This window comes from Prionailurus bengalensis, chromosome C2 (genome assembly GCF_016509475.1).
Source record: "Prionailurus bengalensis isolate Pbe53 chromosome C2, Fcat_Pben_1.1_paternal_pri, whole genome shotgun sequence".
NCBI classification, from domain to species: Eukaryota; Metazoa; Chordata; class Mammalia; order Carnivora; family Felidae; genus Prionailurus; species Prionailurus bengalensis.
Genome location: NC_057350.1, coordinates 101,276,701 through 101,293,313, shown reverse-complemented (window position 1 = coordinate 101,293,313; position 16,613 = coordinate 101,276,701). Strand labels below are relative to the sequence as shown.

The 16,613-nt window shown below is 33.0% G+C and overlaps 1 protein-coding gene across 1 annotated transcript in view; it reads right to left on the bottom strand.

Annotated features, from left to right (window-relative positions):
* Positions 1 to 557: 557 nt before the first annotated feature.
* Positions 558 to 16,613, bottom strand: part of SI (sucrase-isomaltase) — a 101,686-nt gene continuing 85,630 nt past the window's right edge. The window contains exons 38-47 of the mRNA XM_043594978.1: positions 15,868 to 15,902; positions 15,668 to 15,784; positions 12,668 to 12,816; positions 10,625 to 10,709; positions 10,484 to 10,540; positions 9,761 to 9,885; positions 7,987 to 8,075; positions 4,005 to 4,054; positions 3,588 to 3,755; positions 558 to 760 (exon numbers count right to left, since the gene is read on the bottom strand). Coding sequence (XP_043450913.1) covers positions 692 to 760; positions 3,588 to 3,755; positions 4,005 to 4,054; positions 7,987 to 8,075; positions 9,761 to 9,885; positions 10,484 to 10,540; positions 10,625 to 10,709; positions 12,668 to 12,816; positions 15,668 to 15,784; positions 15,868 to 15,902 — 944 coding nt within the window. The 3' untranslated portion in view covers positions 558 to 691. The remainder of the gene's footprint in view (positions 761 to 3,587; positions 3,756 to 4,004; positions 4,055 to 7,986; positions 8,076 to 9,760; positions 9,886 to 10,483; positions 10,541 to 10,624; positions 10,710 to 12,667; positions 12,817 to 15,667; positions 15,785 to 15,867; positions 15,903 to 16,613) is intronic.

The window sequence follows — 16,613 nt, the reverse complement described above, 5'->3', positions numbered from 1 at the left end:
GCTCTTGGCCATGTGAGGATACAAGGAGAAGATGGCCATCTGCAAACCAGAAAGAGGGTCCTCACTGGACACCAAATCTTATGGCAACTTCATCAGACTTCTCAGCCACCAGCACAATGAGAAATAAATGTTTGTTGCTCAAGCCACTCAGTCTATGATAATTTGTCATAGCAACCTAAACTAAAACAATTTTCTTTTGGAAAATAAAGAGAAATGTATATTTTTTATACCTATGTGCATTTTATTTTCTGTGTCCTAATTAAATGTACATACTAAGAAATAATTAAATATGATGACAACTGTTGTTACCTGACTTAAATTTACTAAACATTGGAGAAAATATTGTATACAATTACACAAAAATGTCATTTAAATAATCACTTATTTTAATTATATCTCAGTTATGCACATATATATTTAGTAACTAGTTTATGGTTTTGGCTGATATTTAGCAAGGTAACTAGAATTACTTAAATCTTACTAAATATGTTAAAAAACTGGATTTAGAACACATTAATGTAATAAAATTAGTATTAATATCAATGGACCTTATGGAATAACTTTAGATAGACTTTATTAAAATCATATTTTATACAATATAAGAAACCAACAAAGAGAAAAAACTGTAAGTACAGTGAATCTTAAATCCAGGTGTTAATTTCCTTTTGACAACTGGAATTGATGGTGATCTTCATGACCAGATGATTTCTATTGGTTCATCAAGAATAACATTATTTACTGTCAGATCAATATTTAATATCTAAAAAGAAAGTAAAATGATAATTATTATTTAATCAGAACAATGTTGGGTCCCTTTGTTTTTTTAACAAAGACTATTTCCATAAATAAATTTTCTCTAAGTAACATGATAGTCTTTGTTTCTTTTTTTTTTTTTGATGAATTTTTATTCCAGAGAGCTCACAACTATTTCACTAATAATCTCACCCAACCCACTCATTATTCAAATAAAAATAAATCTCAGATAGGTGGAATGGTTGTTAAAAGATTGTGAAAAACTAATACTATTAACCAGTCATCTTGATTTCTATTACTTTACTCTTTCTCCATATTCTGAAACATGGTATTATTTATAATTGCATTAGATAAATCTCTGTGCTTCCTGCTCTCAAATATGAGCCAGTCATCTACACACACAAATTAGATTAGAAATATGTTTTCTTTTGCATCAATCCCTAAAGGTTTAGGATGCTGAATTTATTGCCAATAATTTCAATTTTGTTGTGTTACTTTCTTTCACTGGACAGAATCTCAATTAGACCACGTAGGGACTAATTATAGAGGTGTCTAAGCAGCTGTAGTCCATCACGTGTAATGTTTTTATGATATGATTTCATTAGACCTTACCATTGCTTTTTCTCCAATACACTCACATGACTTTCTGTGCCTTAGCTCAGAAAGTTTAGATTCAATTATCAAATATGCAAAAGAAGAGGAAGAGAATCAACATTCCTTTACTGCCTACTGAATACCAGGCACTCTTATAGGGGCTTTATAAAATATATTCTTTTCTAAAGCACAACATTCTGGGCAGTAGAAGAATTTAAAAGGTAAAAGTTAAATAATTTTTTAAAATATAAATTAGCCAGATTTGAAACTGACCATCTTACACCAAAATCTATCTTAGTTCCTTTTTACCAAAACTGAAAAGCAACAAGTACGTCAGATAGCTTTTAATAGCTGTACAAAAGACAACAAAATGTAACTATTGCTAGGAAAATGTTTTTTAAATAATATGGATAAAGGAATTAAATCATGTTTTGCATATAATTCCCACCCCCATGGAGAAGGGCAACCAGGATAAAGAAAGAAATTGACCACTCTCTAGTTTTCCCATATATGTAGAAAGGTTGGAAATAGTAGGTGCTCATTAATATTTGTTTTAATTAAATGAGTTTAGAAGGCACTGCTCAATTGTTAGTAGTTAAAATCTTTTGTAATCCCTGAGGTAATGAAATGTTGTAAAATTTCTTGTGAATGGATCTAGAAGTAGTGTAATGAATTTTTCTTTATAAGTGATGTGTTTTTATGCCAAATATTCAGTCAAAATCAACTTGAAAAGATATTTGATATGTTAAAATATCTTATCTGACATTGTTCACCTGATTGTATTTAGTTTTTTTTTTTTATAGTAAAAGTTAGGAACTTTATTTTTACCAATGTAGTAGTAAATAAAGAGTAAGAAAGTATATATGGCAAATCACCCTTTTTATTCTGACTGAATATTGGGCAGTTCAAAAACACAGATTGCTAATTATGATTGATAACTATTAACTATTTAGTCTTGGAGAATTAATTTTCCTCTTGCAGAACTCAGTTTCTTGGTCTACCATATGATTAACACTGGACTAAATCAGTGATGGCTTTACCATACAATTTTATAAACCAGTAAAATTTTAAAAAGAAGAAAAATGGGAGTGGAGCACTGTGTTAATCAATTTTTTTATTACCAAGGAAGGACATTAAATATACAAAACTCTAACTTCCCAACCTCGATATAATTTAAAGAAATAAACTTATTTTGATACAAAAATAGTAATTAAGACATAGTTCTGTATTAAAGGGGAAACGATACTTGGCTACAAAACAGTAGTAACAACAAGACAGGTATTAAGTTTCAACTGGATGAAACAATCTTTCAGATGCTGTGCATCTCTCATGTTTATAAAATCTATGAGGACCTAGGACTGTGGTCCAAGATGTGATTGTTATTTTTTTTTAAGTTGAAGTCAGTCAAGTAACTGGCTATTTTGTAAATTAGGTTCACCTGAAGCGACTGGTTGACTCACAGCTACTTATTTTTATACAGCTACAAAGACAAAAGGTATACACACACACACACACACACACTCACTCACTCACTCACTCACACAGTTTTAGCAGTGCAGACATAGCCTTATACTTGGATCATTTATGACAGTTAGCTGTTTTCTAGAATATATGCACTTTGGAATCTACCTTTTCAGAACATAGATTCCAGAATTTAAATCGGAAGGAGCTTAAGAGATTGTTCACTTGCATATTCTTATTTAACTTGAAAGAAAAAAAAGACTTAAAATTATTTGTTCAATGTAAAAAACTAATTACTGGCAACAATGGACTATAACATAAAAATCCTGATACCTTATTTAACATATGAACCATATCCTCATACACTTGTGTGTCAAATTATTCATGAGTGCCAACAGATACATCTTGCAAGGATTTCCAAATATATTTTATCTAAGATGTATTAAATGTTTAAATGTAGACATTTTATATTTGAAAAAAAAATTAAATTTTAAGGCACTTTACCATATAGGGACAACTGATTTAGAGGCTTAATGGAAATTTATCTTGCTTAGATTATATCAGGAGAATTGTAACATACATTCCATTAGGTTGATTCATATGACATGTTACTAAGGATGATAATAATGGCGACAGTTCAGGAAGTTTAATGAATATGAATAAACAACAAAGGTCATAGGTATCCATAATTATGCTTCTTGACGGACAGGAAATATAAGATATCCATATAGACATTTTGAAAAACTCTATTAAAAAGTGTGTTTTCCTTTGTCACTTACCTCGTTGTTTGCCTCTTGAGTAAATTTAACTGACACTTTATTTCCATTATATATGAGATTAACCTCATTAACAGAAGTCTTTCCTTTCCCCCATATGTTGATGAATCCAAGCCTCATTTCATTTTTGTTTATGTAACCATTTTTCAATATAGTGCTTGTCAAGGTATTCTATAAAGTCACAGAAAAAGAAGTAATATAAACCCTTCATTTTCAAAAGCAATTAAATCTTTTAAAATCTATGTCTGTTAACTACAGTGGATTTCAGAGTATAGCAAATTATTTACTCAGATATTTGAAATGAGATACATTATACAACAAATATGAAATATGAAAATATAAATAAATATAAAATCTGGCATAAAATTTCAAATATTATTTAACACAATTGCATACAAATGATCTGGCATGAATACATACCTTGTTCAAATTAAACTGTACCAGGAAATATAAGTCTCTTTCATAGGTGTCTGTAGAGAGAAAAAAAAGGTAATATATTTATATTTCCAAAGAAGAAAAATAGTAAAAACTAGTATATCTTGCTTCTTTTTCCCAGTATAAAGGGTATCAAATACCATCAACACATATCAAATTTTTCTCTAAGTTTACTGAACTTTTTCAAATATAGTCCAAGAAGGACTAAGATATGAAGGATGAGTCTCACCAGAGAGGGCTACAGAAGGCCAGGAGTGTGTGTATCTGTATGTAGGAGGGTAACACTAAAGGGTGACAGGTCTAAAATCACTTTAAACACCTCTGGGAGGAGGAAAGAAGTAAAAGAACTAACAGAATTGGGTGGTGATAGTGGTGGACACTTATGGGCCACTTCAATGACTGACAACATAATATGTATAAAGGCAAATGAATATGATGGTAACATATTCTAGTGTCATTTGAGAAAAATATTCAGTTGTTAGAGACTATTATAGGTCTACTGAAATACAAATAATAAAACAGGGTTTATATCCATGTTCATCAAAATATAATCTTGCCATATTAAAATCAATTTTTAAAATAATTTCACAGCTTAAATTAAGTACTATTTGTCAAACTTTAAGTACTTTATCACATTGCTCTAAGATAAGTTATTTTATTATTCTTATGGTTGAAGAGGAATGTGAGACCCAGAGAAGTTAAATAAATGGCTGAAAGTAAATGAACTAATTATTAACAAAAGCTGGAAACAAGTCTAGATTTCCCTGAATTCTAAGATTGTGTTTAGAGGTAAAACTAAACAAGCATGGGTAAGACAGAAAGGCGAAAGTGGAGACAAGTACATGACTGAAACAAAATAACATTGAGGGGTGCCTGGGTGGCTCTGTAGGTTAAGCATCCGACTCTTGACCTGGGCTCAGGTCATGATCTCATGTTTTTGAGTCTGAGCTCCACTCTGGGTTCTGTAGTGACAGCACGGGAGCCTGCATGGGAGCCTGTCTCTTCCTCTCTCTGCTCCTCCCCCCAGGTGCACATGTGAGTGCATGCACCTTCTCTCTCTCTCAAAATAAATAAATAAACTTTAAAAAAAAACATTGAAAAAGTAACAAATTTTAATTTCCTCTTCCAATTTACAAATGCCGGCATTAGATTAAATAATTCTCTGAAAATTAGTTTGCAATTAATTTTTCCTACACTAAAATTAAATTATGTTCTGCCTAAAACATTTTTTCTATATGTACCAATGTATGCGTGGCTTCTTTGATATGTGTTCTGAGGCAAAAATTTTAGTCTTAACTTTTAACTATACAAATATAGCGTAAGTTTTTAAGACCAATTGTTTATAGAACCATGAGGTAAAAGAACACAGAAGTGATAACTATTAGGAAGATATGGGCAGTTTTGTTGTTTTTCATAAATAAGAAAAAATACCACATATGATGTTAGTCAAGAGTACACATACATCTATTTCATTAAGATAAGTAGGACAGGGGTGGCTGGGTGGCTCAGTCATTTAAGCATCCAACTCTTGAGTTCAGCTCAAGTCATGATCTCACAGTTCGTGAGATCGACCCCCCTGTCCAGCTCTGCATTGACAGTGAAGAGCCTGCTTGGACTCTCGCCCCACTCCCTGTGCACCTTCCTCACGTGCACTCTATTAAAATAAATAAATAAACGTTTAAAAAAAAAGATAAGTAGGACAAAATGAGATTTTACTAATCTACAACTTTATTAGTTAGCATGGTCAAAATTTACTTAATATACACGAGTTTCAAGATAGGTTTACAAAAGTCCCCCTTTATGTGTGGGGGGTACATTCTAAGATGCCCCCCCAGTGGATGTCAGAAACCTCAGACAGTACCAAACCCTGTATACACTCTGCTTTTTTTTTTTTTATAAAAGACTCACCTCTGATATAGTTTAATTTATAAATTAAGAACAGTAATAGATGAACAGTAACTAAAAATAGAACAATTATAACAATATGGTGTAATAATAAAAGTTATGTGAATGTCTCTCACTCTCAAAATGCCTTATTGTGCTATATTCATCCTTGCTGTGATAATGTGAGATGAAAAATGCCTACATGATGAAATGATCATTTCAGAAGTAGGATCATTTGCTTCGGGACCACGGTTGACTGTGGGTAACCAAAATGGCAGAAAGCAAAACCATGGAAAAGGAGGAAATGCTGTATTTTATCTTTGATTTTCTTTGAGGTAAAAAATATATATCAGCAAAAAATAATACATTATAAAATGTGAATGTACTTAAAGGAGGAAAAAAATTAGTGTCTATTAACTAGATTGATGAGTTTGCTGTGAGAGAAAACTTCTTTGGAGATTCTGATCCACTAAATCCGAGCACTCTAAGCATCTGTTGTGTATTGTTGTTGCTGTTTACTCAAGAAATGTCAAGGGATTATCTGAAATCTTTGTACTTAATTATAACAAAAATACTGAGATTGTGCAATATAACCAAAAAATGCTAAATACAATTAGCCAAAATAATTTTGTATGTTTATACAGAGGGATCAAGAAATAAATATCTGAATTATGTTACTTTTCAGTAATTAAAAAAACCTGCCATGAAACTTTAATAGGGTAAAGGTCATATCAACTTCTTTCATCTATATCTTAGTTTGGTAAGTAGAGCTACAGAAAAATTTCTAAGGGGCACGTTGTCTCCTTTGCTGTTCAAAGGAATTAACTTAATTTGTTAGATAGTTAAATTCAAAGATTCCAAGACAAGGTTTAAATTATGCACTACTCAACTTTACAACCCTGGGAAGCTGTAGGCAAATTCAAAGTACAACCTGCTGGACCCAGGTGAGAAAGGCTGCAAACTTAGTACAACCCCTCTTTTTGTGTTAATAAAGGTCAGGACTCTAAAAACAGGATTTTAACTAATAGTGGTCGATTCTTCACCTTAAATCACAAAATACTAGGAAAGGTTTTTTTAAAGTCTTGATTATTACAATATGATTCTTATATTAATCTTCTGATGGACTTTATTTACTAATAAATAATTCTTATTGTTAACATTGAAAAATATTAACTATGATTCACCTAAAAAGATACAAGATAAATGTCTTTGCTAGTACTGAAAGATCTCTCTTCCACAGATAATTTAATTAGATTGCAATGAACTGTTCCATGAGAACAACGACTCACCCAGATATTAGTTTTTATGTGGATTGTGTTAAGTGAATATTCAGATTTCCCATCTAGTAGAGTTGGCATTATTAATGACAGTCAATAAACCTAATCCACAAGAGTGTTTAATTAACAGCATAATCATCACCTGAAGGTGATACCTGGCCTCTCCCCAAATTAATGGAAATTAAGTGGTCCTCAGAATTTGCATTTTTAATAGCCTACTGCAAGTGATTCAGAGGACAATGGTCAGCAAAACACACATTGCTGGAAGCTTGGCGGTTCAGTCTGGTTTTAAGAAATAGTCATAAACATAGATCTAAGTTTAAATCTTTAAAGTTTTCATGTAAAAATATTGAATACAAAAAAATAGCCATGAAATACAAAATCAAACCTGAGTTTTGTTTCTAGACTATGTCAGGTTTTGGTGGCATCCTTTATGCATCACCACGTACACATGGAACATGGCTTTTCAGCTGGGCAGACCTCATACATATGGAATGTCTATCATGAATGGCATGGGCTAACTTCCAGGAGTAAAAGATGATCCATATACAATCTCTATGCACACACATCTCTTAGATATGCAGACATTTACCATAGGGATCAACTATATTTAGGATAAGAGAAAAGTCTTTAATGTTTGTAACACTAAGTTTTTAAGTTGGTTCAGCTAATTATTAAATGATTTCAGCTTTGTATAATATTATTAGCTTTCATTCAGCCTCCAAAGTACAGTAGTAGATACATAAAACTAATGTGACATATATGTATGTCAGCAATTACATTTTTCAACTAGATGGAACACTCACCTATACTCTCTCCATCATCCCAAAACAGAGATCCCTGTGCCATCTGATTAGCATCTGCGGCAACAATGAGCTTCATGTAGTTTTGTCGACTAAAAAAAAAAAGACATAATTTTAACCAATGTTTATACAGTAGCATATGTTTAGTTATGATATGGCACCCAAATAAGTATCCAAACGAAAACAAAGATGATTATCAACTAAGGAGAATACAAACTGTTTTAGACCAATAAAATTAAAGGAATTTTCCTTTTGTGATGAGTTACTGGGAACGATATAAACCATAAAATCCTTCACATTTAATAGAAAATATCATGCATGTCTTTTGATCTATTGTAACAAATTGAAAGGAGCCTCACTTATAATAGTTATAACCATGTTAAATTTATTGATATATTTATTTATTTTTCTCTCTGCTAATCCTGTCATTGACCATTAGACATGAAACTATATTAATAGCAATTTTTATTTATTATCGTTTAAACCTTCTTCACATTTCCATACATAAATCACTGAAATATCATTGGAAATTATTAACAAGAATGTGAAGAGTAGTATGAAAATTTTAAGTTCTATTCTTGAAATGGGCAATCCCTCCCAAGCTTGTGCCTGCATAGGCCCATTTATGAACTAAATATCTGCTTCCATGCTCACTGTACAAGTGATTTCATTTGATAGCTTCATATTGCTAAGGAAGGATTTCTCAGACAGTTACACTTAGGCATAATTACCTTTTCCAATCACAAATGTTGAAGGTTGTACTGCCATGGAAATTCCCTAAAATATCCAAAACATCTAGCGTTCAAATCTCTACAGCAACTTAATATTTTCCATGTAAAGATGTTAACATGTCTTAGCATGAATTTATATACATATATATACATAATTTAAATTTTAGTTAGTTAACATATAGTACTATAGTTAATATTGTTAAGTTGTTTATATATAGTTATACTGTTATAACTATATATGGAGTTACATTGTTAACTATATATTTTATTGTATGTTAACTAAAATTTAAATTAAAAAAGGGAAAATATTAAAAAAGCATGTTTTTAAAGCAAACAGTATTGGAAGATAGGGCAGTGTTCTTTTTAAATTAATTAAAGAAAAATTTACTGCCCAGGGCGCCTGTGTGGCTCAGTCGGTTAAGTGTCCCACTCCTTATTTTGGCTCAGGTCAAGATCTCACCATTTGTGACATCAATCCCTGTGTTGGGTTCTGGGCTGACAGCGCAGAACCTGCTTGGGTCCCTCTCTCTCTCTCTCTTTCTCTCTGTCTCTCTCTCTCACTCTCTCTGTCTCTTTCTCACACACACGCGCGCGCACACACACACACACACACACACAAAATAAATAAACTTAAAAAAATTTACTGGCCAGTATAATAACAAAGGTAAAGTCTCCCTTGGAAGCAAACAATGAACATGTTTGCTTGCAGCCCATTATAAAAGATTGCCTAGGTTTGGAGTTCCTTAGCTGTGGCACAAACCTCCTACATGTGTAGCACCTGCCTCAGCATAGGCCACTCCATGTCATCCCCATGGAACTTTGGGGGCAAAGAAAAAAGCAAACATGAAGTTTGTGTCTCTTGTTATGCCTTGAGTAAAACAGACCTTTGTGTCCTACCCAAAATTCATGACACCGTGGCAGACTAACTTACAAAGTAATTTGTAAGCTTTGAAGTAGGGTAAAATCTCAGACCCCTTCCCAGTTCTTGACAATTCTGACATGACATATCCACAATTTAATCTGAGCTCTATAAACACTTCACTTACCTGTAAAATGTGTTTAAACCAGGCTCTTGACATGGTAGAATGTGACCACCACGGACATGTAGGTTTATTTTATATAAAGGAGCTTCAAATTCATTAAATTTTCCTCTGACACCAATATCTTGGCCCTGGAAATGAGATGGTTGGAAGGAAAGAACACAAGCAATAAGAAATGGAATCATCAGCAATATTGGTACTTGAGAGGTTGCATTTTATAAATCAAATGATATACTTAATTTATAAATTAATAAAAACTCAAATACTTATTCAGGAAATCATATTGTTTAAAGCATGTACTTCTTAATTATTAATAGCTTTGAAAATAATTTACCACTATTTGTTTTTGTGATGCTCACATGAAGAAAATGTGTGGGTTTTGAAAAGTCACAAAAGTTATTCCTGACTTTTCACATACATTATTCTTGGAAGGACTACATCACCTTTAATGATAACTTCATATATTCAATAAAGGGCAATGAACTTTTTGTGTATAATGTGCACTCTCTATGCTTATTCAGTAAAATAAATCAATGTCTACATAACAAATAATGGGGCATAAATTAACTCTCTTTCACTGTGTGTTAATTTGATTCAGCTGTAATTAGCAAGAACTATCTTACTCTTTTTAAATGTAAAGTAGACCAAATATGTCCCTAAAGAAAAGGCTTGGATCAAATTGTTACTCATTTCCACTTTGGCAATGCCCTAGAATTCTTAACTACTTACCGTATGATAATCAAACCACCGAGCATCAGGGACGTAGCCTGCTACAGTGTCCCTATACTGGAATTTAAAGATATAATCATTGAACACATATAAACCAAATACAAAACTATTTTGTGAACAAAAATGTATGATAGAACTTACAGGTTGCAGTACAGGGGTAACCATAAACGCTGGACCCCACAAGAACTGCTTGAATATATCCCAGGTTAGCTTGTCATTAAAGAACCTTGACAAAATATTCACAAATAAGTAAATCTGAATATCATAAAATAATTATTCAAATCACATTTTGCAGTATAGACTTGTGTGGACTGAAATGAAAACCAAACTATAAACAAATCAAAAGCAATTCTATCAGTTAGGATTTAATGTGCCGTAATTAGCACACTATTTTATGAGTAAATCTAGATTATAACTAAATTTACTTCAAAATGCAGAGAATGTCTATAAGACCAGCTGAATGAGAAACCTCTGAAGAGAACTCATAGAGGTACAAATATTAACTGTGCCTCATAAAAGATCAACAAACTAGGAAGCAAAAGTTGTAAGTACTCTGGATGAGAATTGTTAAACAGGTGTGCTCTAAGAACCTTGATTTGGTAATTCAAAAAGATTTTGCTTATCCTACTTAAAGCTCACTGAATGGTGCATTTAACTTAATATATTTCTGAATTTGAGATATAAATGGTTGGAAACACCAGAATCTGTTTTTCATAGTTTGAGAATAGTCACTATTAAATAATTACATTTTTTCTCTAATTGAAATGGAATTGCACATTTTTGTTTGTTCTTTTGTTTTTGTCTTGCTTTGTTGTATTATAAACTGAGATTAATGCCAAATGGGACTCTGAATTTACTCCTTCATGGACTTCCCATGGGAACAAAGGCCCAGATGTTCTCAACAGGACAAGAGTCTGCATAGTTAATAATAATGTTTCTGGTTGGGGACTCAGTCCAGAGCTGATAATTTGACTCTGCTGGGAAGTAAATAGGGAGAACACAAGAGGGGAAAGTCTGGAAATAAGAGAGGCAAGATATTAATAAAATTTTATCAAAAATAAAGAATGGATTATGGTAGATAAATTAATAAAGTAACTAGAGGCTGATATGAATCTAGGAATACCTATTATTTTTTAAAACCCTATTCTGAGAACAGAAGGCATACTGATCAACTTATTATTTTGTCATTTTGCCTTGTGTATTATTATTTATTTTAGTAAACATGTGCCATATATTTTTACTGATTTATCAGTTGTGCAGTCTAACAAATCACCTCACTCAATTACTCTGGTAATATAAGGTACATAAGAAGTTAAGTATGATTATTTCAAAGGTTTTTTGTACTACTTTTAATTGTGTTGTTTTTGTGACAGCAGCAATCAGAATTGTCTTGTATTTGCCTTAAAAATAGAACAGGCTAAAATTTATGCAACTATGCTCCATAGAATAGAATTTCAAGATTTAATCATGTATCAGTTTGAGCTTTAAGAAGTGAATCCTAGGGCACCTGGGTGGCTCAGTTGGTTAAGCGTATGACTTTGGCTCAGGTCATGATCTCATGGTCCAGGAGTTCGAGCCCTACATCAGGCTCTGTGCTGACAGCTCAGAGCCTGGAGCCTGCTTTAGATTCTGTGTCTCCCTCTCTCTGCCCCTCCCCCTGTTCACCCTCTGTCTCTTTCTCTCTTCCTCAAAAATAAATACACATTAAAAAATATAAGAAGTGAATCCAAAACAATTTTCTAGGGAGAATGTTAGAACTGTTCTAGGGTATTCTATAATACACCTCCAAGATGAGGTGAGATGGTTTTCTTCAGTAAGGTATATATATATGGTAGATTTAATTAATTGCTCTAAACTTCAGTTAATCAAAGCATAATATAAAGGTGATATTACTTGCCTCCATTTTTAAAAGTCAATACAATAAGTATGTAAATCTAAATTAACTCTAGGTGTACAGTAGTTATTTCTAAGAATTATTACTTTGTAATAACTGATTAATGTTTCATTTTTAATAACATCCTGATTATCAATAGACTTATTTATGTAAATGTTTATTAACTGAAAATATATACTAAAATAACAATGAAAAAGTTTCCAGTTTCAAATATTCTATACTATGAGAGATTACTGAGTAAATTAAATGAAACCCATTTCTTTTTGGCAGGAAATAAAATGTGCACTTACTCATGCAAAAGGGGTCGAATAACAGTGCCACCATGAGCATGAATTTCATGCATCTGTGTATAGAAATAGGGTAATAAAGTGTATCTAATATTTAGAATATTCTTTGACATTTCAGAAAAAGTTTTATTCCAGGAAGCAGGATCTTGTCTCTGAAACAAAGCAGAATGAAATAGTCATAAGCATTTGTCCTGGTTTAAATCATAATTTTCAGATACATATTTAGAGAATGAAAACTAGAAAATAATATTCATTCATTGCCATGTGTTATATACTTTCTACCAAAAACCTTATGCAATAATATTACTATCATATGATGGAGAAAGAACGTAATATTACTATTTCAATAAGAAAAATGCAAATTATACCCATAGCTTGATTTAGTTTAGGTGAACATATGTAAAGAACAGTTCAATTTGAATAGATGACAACATAATGATAATCAGGGTGAAAAGACTAGAAAATAAATGAAATGCTTTATAAAAGTGGGTTGAAACAGGGGTGCCTGACTGGTTCAGTGGGTTAAGCATCTGCATCTGCACAGAACCTGCTTAGGATCCTCTGTCTCCTCTCTCTGCCCCTCTCCGGTTTGTGCTATCTCTCTCTCTCTCTCTTAAAAATAAACATTAACAAATTTTTAAAAAGTGGATTGGAATAAACAGAGATACCCAGAACCTATCATGGTGACCCCCACATTATGTGTTCTCCTGAGAAATGGATAAGTTATGATATTAAAGAATTAAGATAGCAGAAAGAAAGGACCTAATTAATGCTGGATAAGGAAGAACAACATGCCCAGATACACTCTGGAATACACACTCCAGGTAAAAAGACTAAAGTTGATACTGGAAAGATTAAAAGCCTGTTAAGAAATGTTGTTGCACTTACTGGTCAAAAAATAATAGTGAAGGCGATTAGCATTTTATATTTTAATGTGTGCTGGGGAACAAACAAGGCTGCCACATAACTCTAGGGGGCAATATGTTTATGTTTTCAACAGACAGAGAGGGTCCTTAAGAGCTGGCCATATCTATGAAAATTCCAACTTTTTTAGATTTCAGTAAGCTTGATGTAGATTAATGAGCTTTAGATTAGAAAGCTTGAATGATGACTGGGTGTTTGTATATGTAAAAATGTTAGAAGAGGTAAAACCTTGAAAGTAAAAAGGTCCAAGAATTAAGCTATAAGATTCTATCCTTACTAGTTCCAAAGTCAAGTAAGAAAGACGCAAAGATCCTATCTGTTGCCTCCTGACTTAACTGATGTTATTTCAGTTTTAACAAGCTGATATACAAGCATTTAAGTCTAAACTATACATTAAAAAAAAAGTTAATGTTTATTTATTTTTGAAGGTGAGACAGAGCATTAGTGGGGGGGAGGGACAGAGAGTGAGTTGGAGACACAGAATCTGAAGCAGACTCCAGGCTCCAGGATCCGAGCGGTCAGCACAGAGCCTGACATGGGGCTCAAACTCGCAAGCGGTGAGATCATGACCTGAGCTGAAGTCGGGTGGTTAACCGACTGAGCCACCCAGATGCCCCTAAACCATGAATTCTAAATTTAATTGTACTACCTCAAAATTAAACTTAAGTTGAGCTTTCTGTTCTGCAGATTTTTATTGAGAAATACTTCTTCAGTCTTTTCCTCCTCCTCTATTTCATCTTCTCCAAAATTCCATCTTGGAGTCTTTCACTGACTCCCTCTGTCTGAAATTCTCCCTGCCCCCCATATCCTTATATTGCTTTTGGTTTTTGTGCCCCACTAAAGTCTCCACTCTAATGCTTAAGTCACTTTATCCAAGAGGGACCTTCATAGGTACCCCTTCTAAAACAGAATCCCCCAAATTGCTATCACTTTAGCTTGCACTATCTTTTCTTTATATGCATTTATTTATACCTAATTATACATATATACATACACACACACATAATTGCCTATTATCTCTATCCTGCCTACAATTTATGAATCATAGAGTAGGGACATTGTAAATATTAAATAGTGGCCTCCTAATAAATACTTATTGAATAAATCCCTGTCCAGGCTTTTGATTCATCCCACTCTTCCAATATTACAGCTTTCTAAATTGCATTACTGACAGCAAGTTTTCCTGTTAAAATATTCCTATTTCATCAAGTTATGTTGTTATTGCCCAACTTTCAAATTCTTCCAAAATGTGGTCCCATACTGCCTTCTATCCTTGTATAGATTTTTATTTTCTAAAATAAATCTCCTCTATTCTAGCTAAATTTCCCAGGAGGGACACAAAGATTTCACAGCACCTGATGAGATTCACCATTCAGTTACTGCTGCTAGAACCCATCCTTCAAAGAGCAGCTCTGTCTACAACTCTTCCACGAGTTACTTTTGATAATTCACCTTTCCCCTGCACTTCTTCACTAAAGTCAATATCACAAAATTAAGCTCTTAGATATTGCCTTTAATTGTTCATACTTCTCCATATTTGTAATACTGTCACCCCTCTTATTCAAACATTTCCTTCAGACAATTTAGTAAAGTGCAGAATTGTGCCACCACACAAGAATTAGCTCTTAATTCCCTCTTCCTTTTTTTCCTCAAATGTTCAACTCATTGTCTTAACATTTGCCTTTTAAATCTGCTCATTTTCATGCACTGATACTAGTATTTCCAAGGAGTTTTCATTTGTAATTTACTTTGAAGCTGATTTTTTTTATTGTTCTGTCTCAGTTTGGAAGAAGTTACATACAGAAGCAGTTTTTTTTTTTTTTTTTTTCCCTCCCTGGCTATTCTAAAAGTATATGGAACAGCAGTAAGTATGCCAGCTAACCAAGTTCCAAACCCTAAAGTAGAAAGAAGAGTAACCCAAATCAGAAAATTCTCAAAGTGATGGGCTCCGATGTCCTCAGTAAATGTAAAGAAGTTCATTCAAAGCAAGTGCTAGAAATCAGCCTGGCAGGAGGAGTTCTATTCAAAACTTCTAAGGTTAGGAGGAAAGGAATGAAAGCACATGCAGTCATTACATACCCTAGTAAATGCAATGTTGTGATTTCTTGAGTATGGGTAAAATGCTCCAAGTTGCATCCAGCGGGCACAGAGCTCATACTCTGAGTTGTTGAAGAAACCACAGATATCTGCACCAGTCTATAATATATTGTTACATTTAATTTCAATGTTTTTTTCTTAAAATTCATAAGTTATGAAGATAATGAAATACAGTTACTTACATATGAGATTCCAAAGAGACTAAATTCCATCATACCTAAAAAAAATCAGGAAAAATTTAGAAAGATACTAAATCATATATTTTGATATTTGATGATTTGATTTGTTAAGATGTTCCATTTCTAATAACCTCTAATCTAATGAAACATTTTTCAGATTTTTAATACACCTATCATTTCCTCTTAAAATATTCATGCTGTTATAATGTTAATGATGTAAAAATAAGACACTATGCTTCTTTGTCACTTTCAAGGTGGTATATTTAGAGCACAAAATAGGTATAAATACATTATAGCATGAGAATAAAATGGCAGTGTTTGTGTCTCAGTTTGGAAGAAGTTACAGAAGCAGTTTCATTTTTAATATTAATTTTATTTTTTTAATTTTATTTGTTTGTTTATTTATTTATTTTGAGAGAGAAAGAGAGAGAGAGACCATGAGAAGGGGAGGGACAGAGAGAGAGAGGGAGGGAGAGAATCTCAAGCAGGCTCTGCACTGTCAGCGCAGAGCTCAACGTCAGGCTCAAAGTTGGGACCTGTGAGATCACGACCTGAGCTGGAACCAAGAGTTGGCCATTTAATCAACTGAGCCACCCAGGCACCACCTTGGTTTCAGTTTTTAAAACTGGGGTGCCTGGGTGCCTCAGTCAGTTAAGCATCCAACTTCGGCTCAGGTCATGATCTCACTGTGAATTCAAGCCTCATGTTGGGCTCTGTGCTGACAGTTCAGAGCCTGGAGCCTGCTTCAG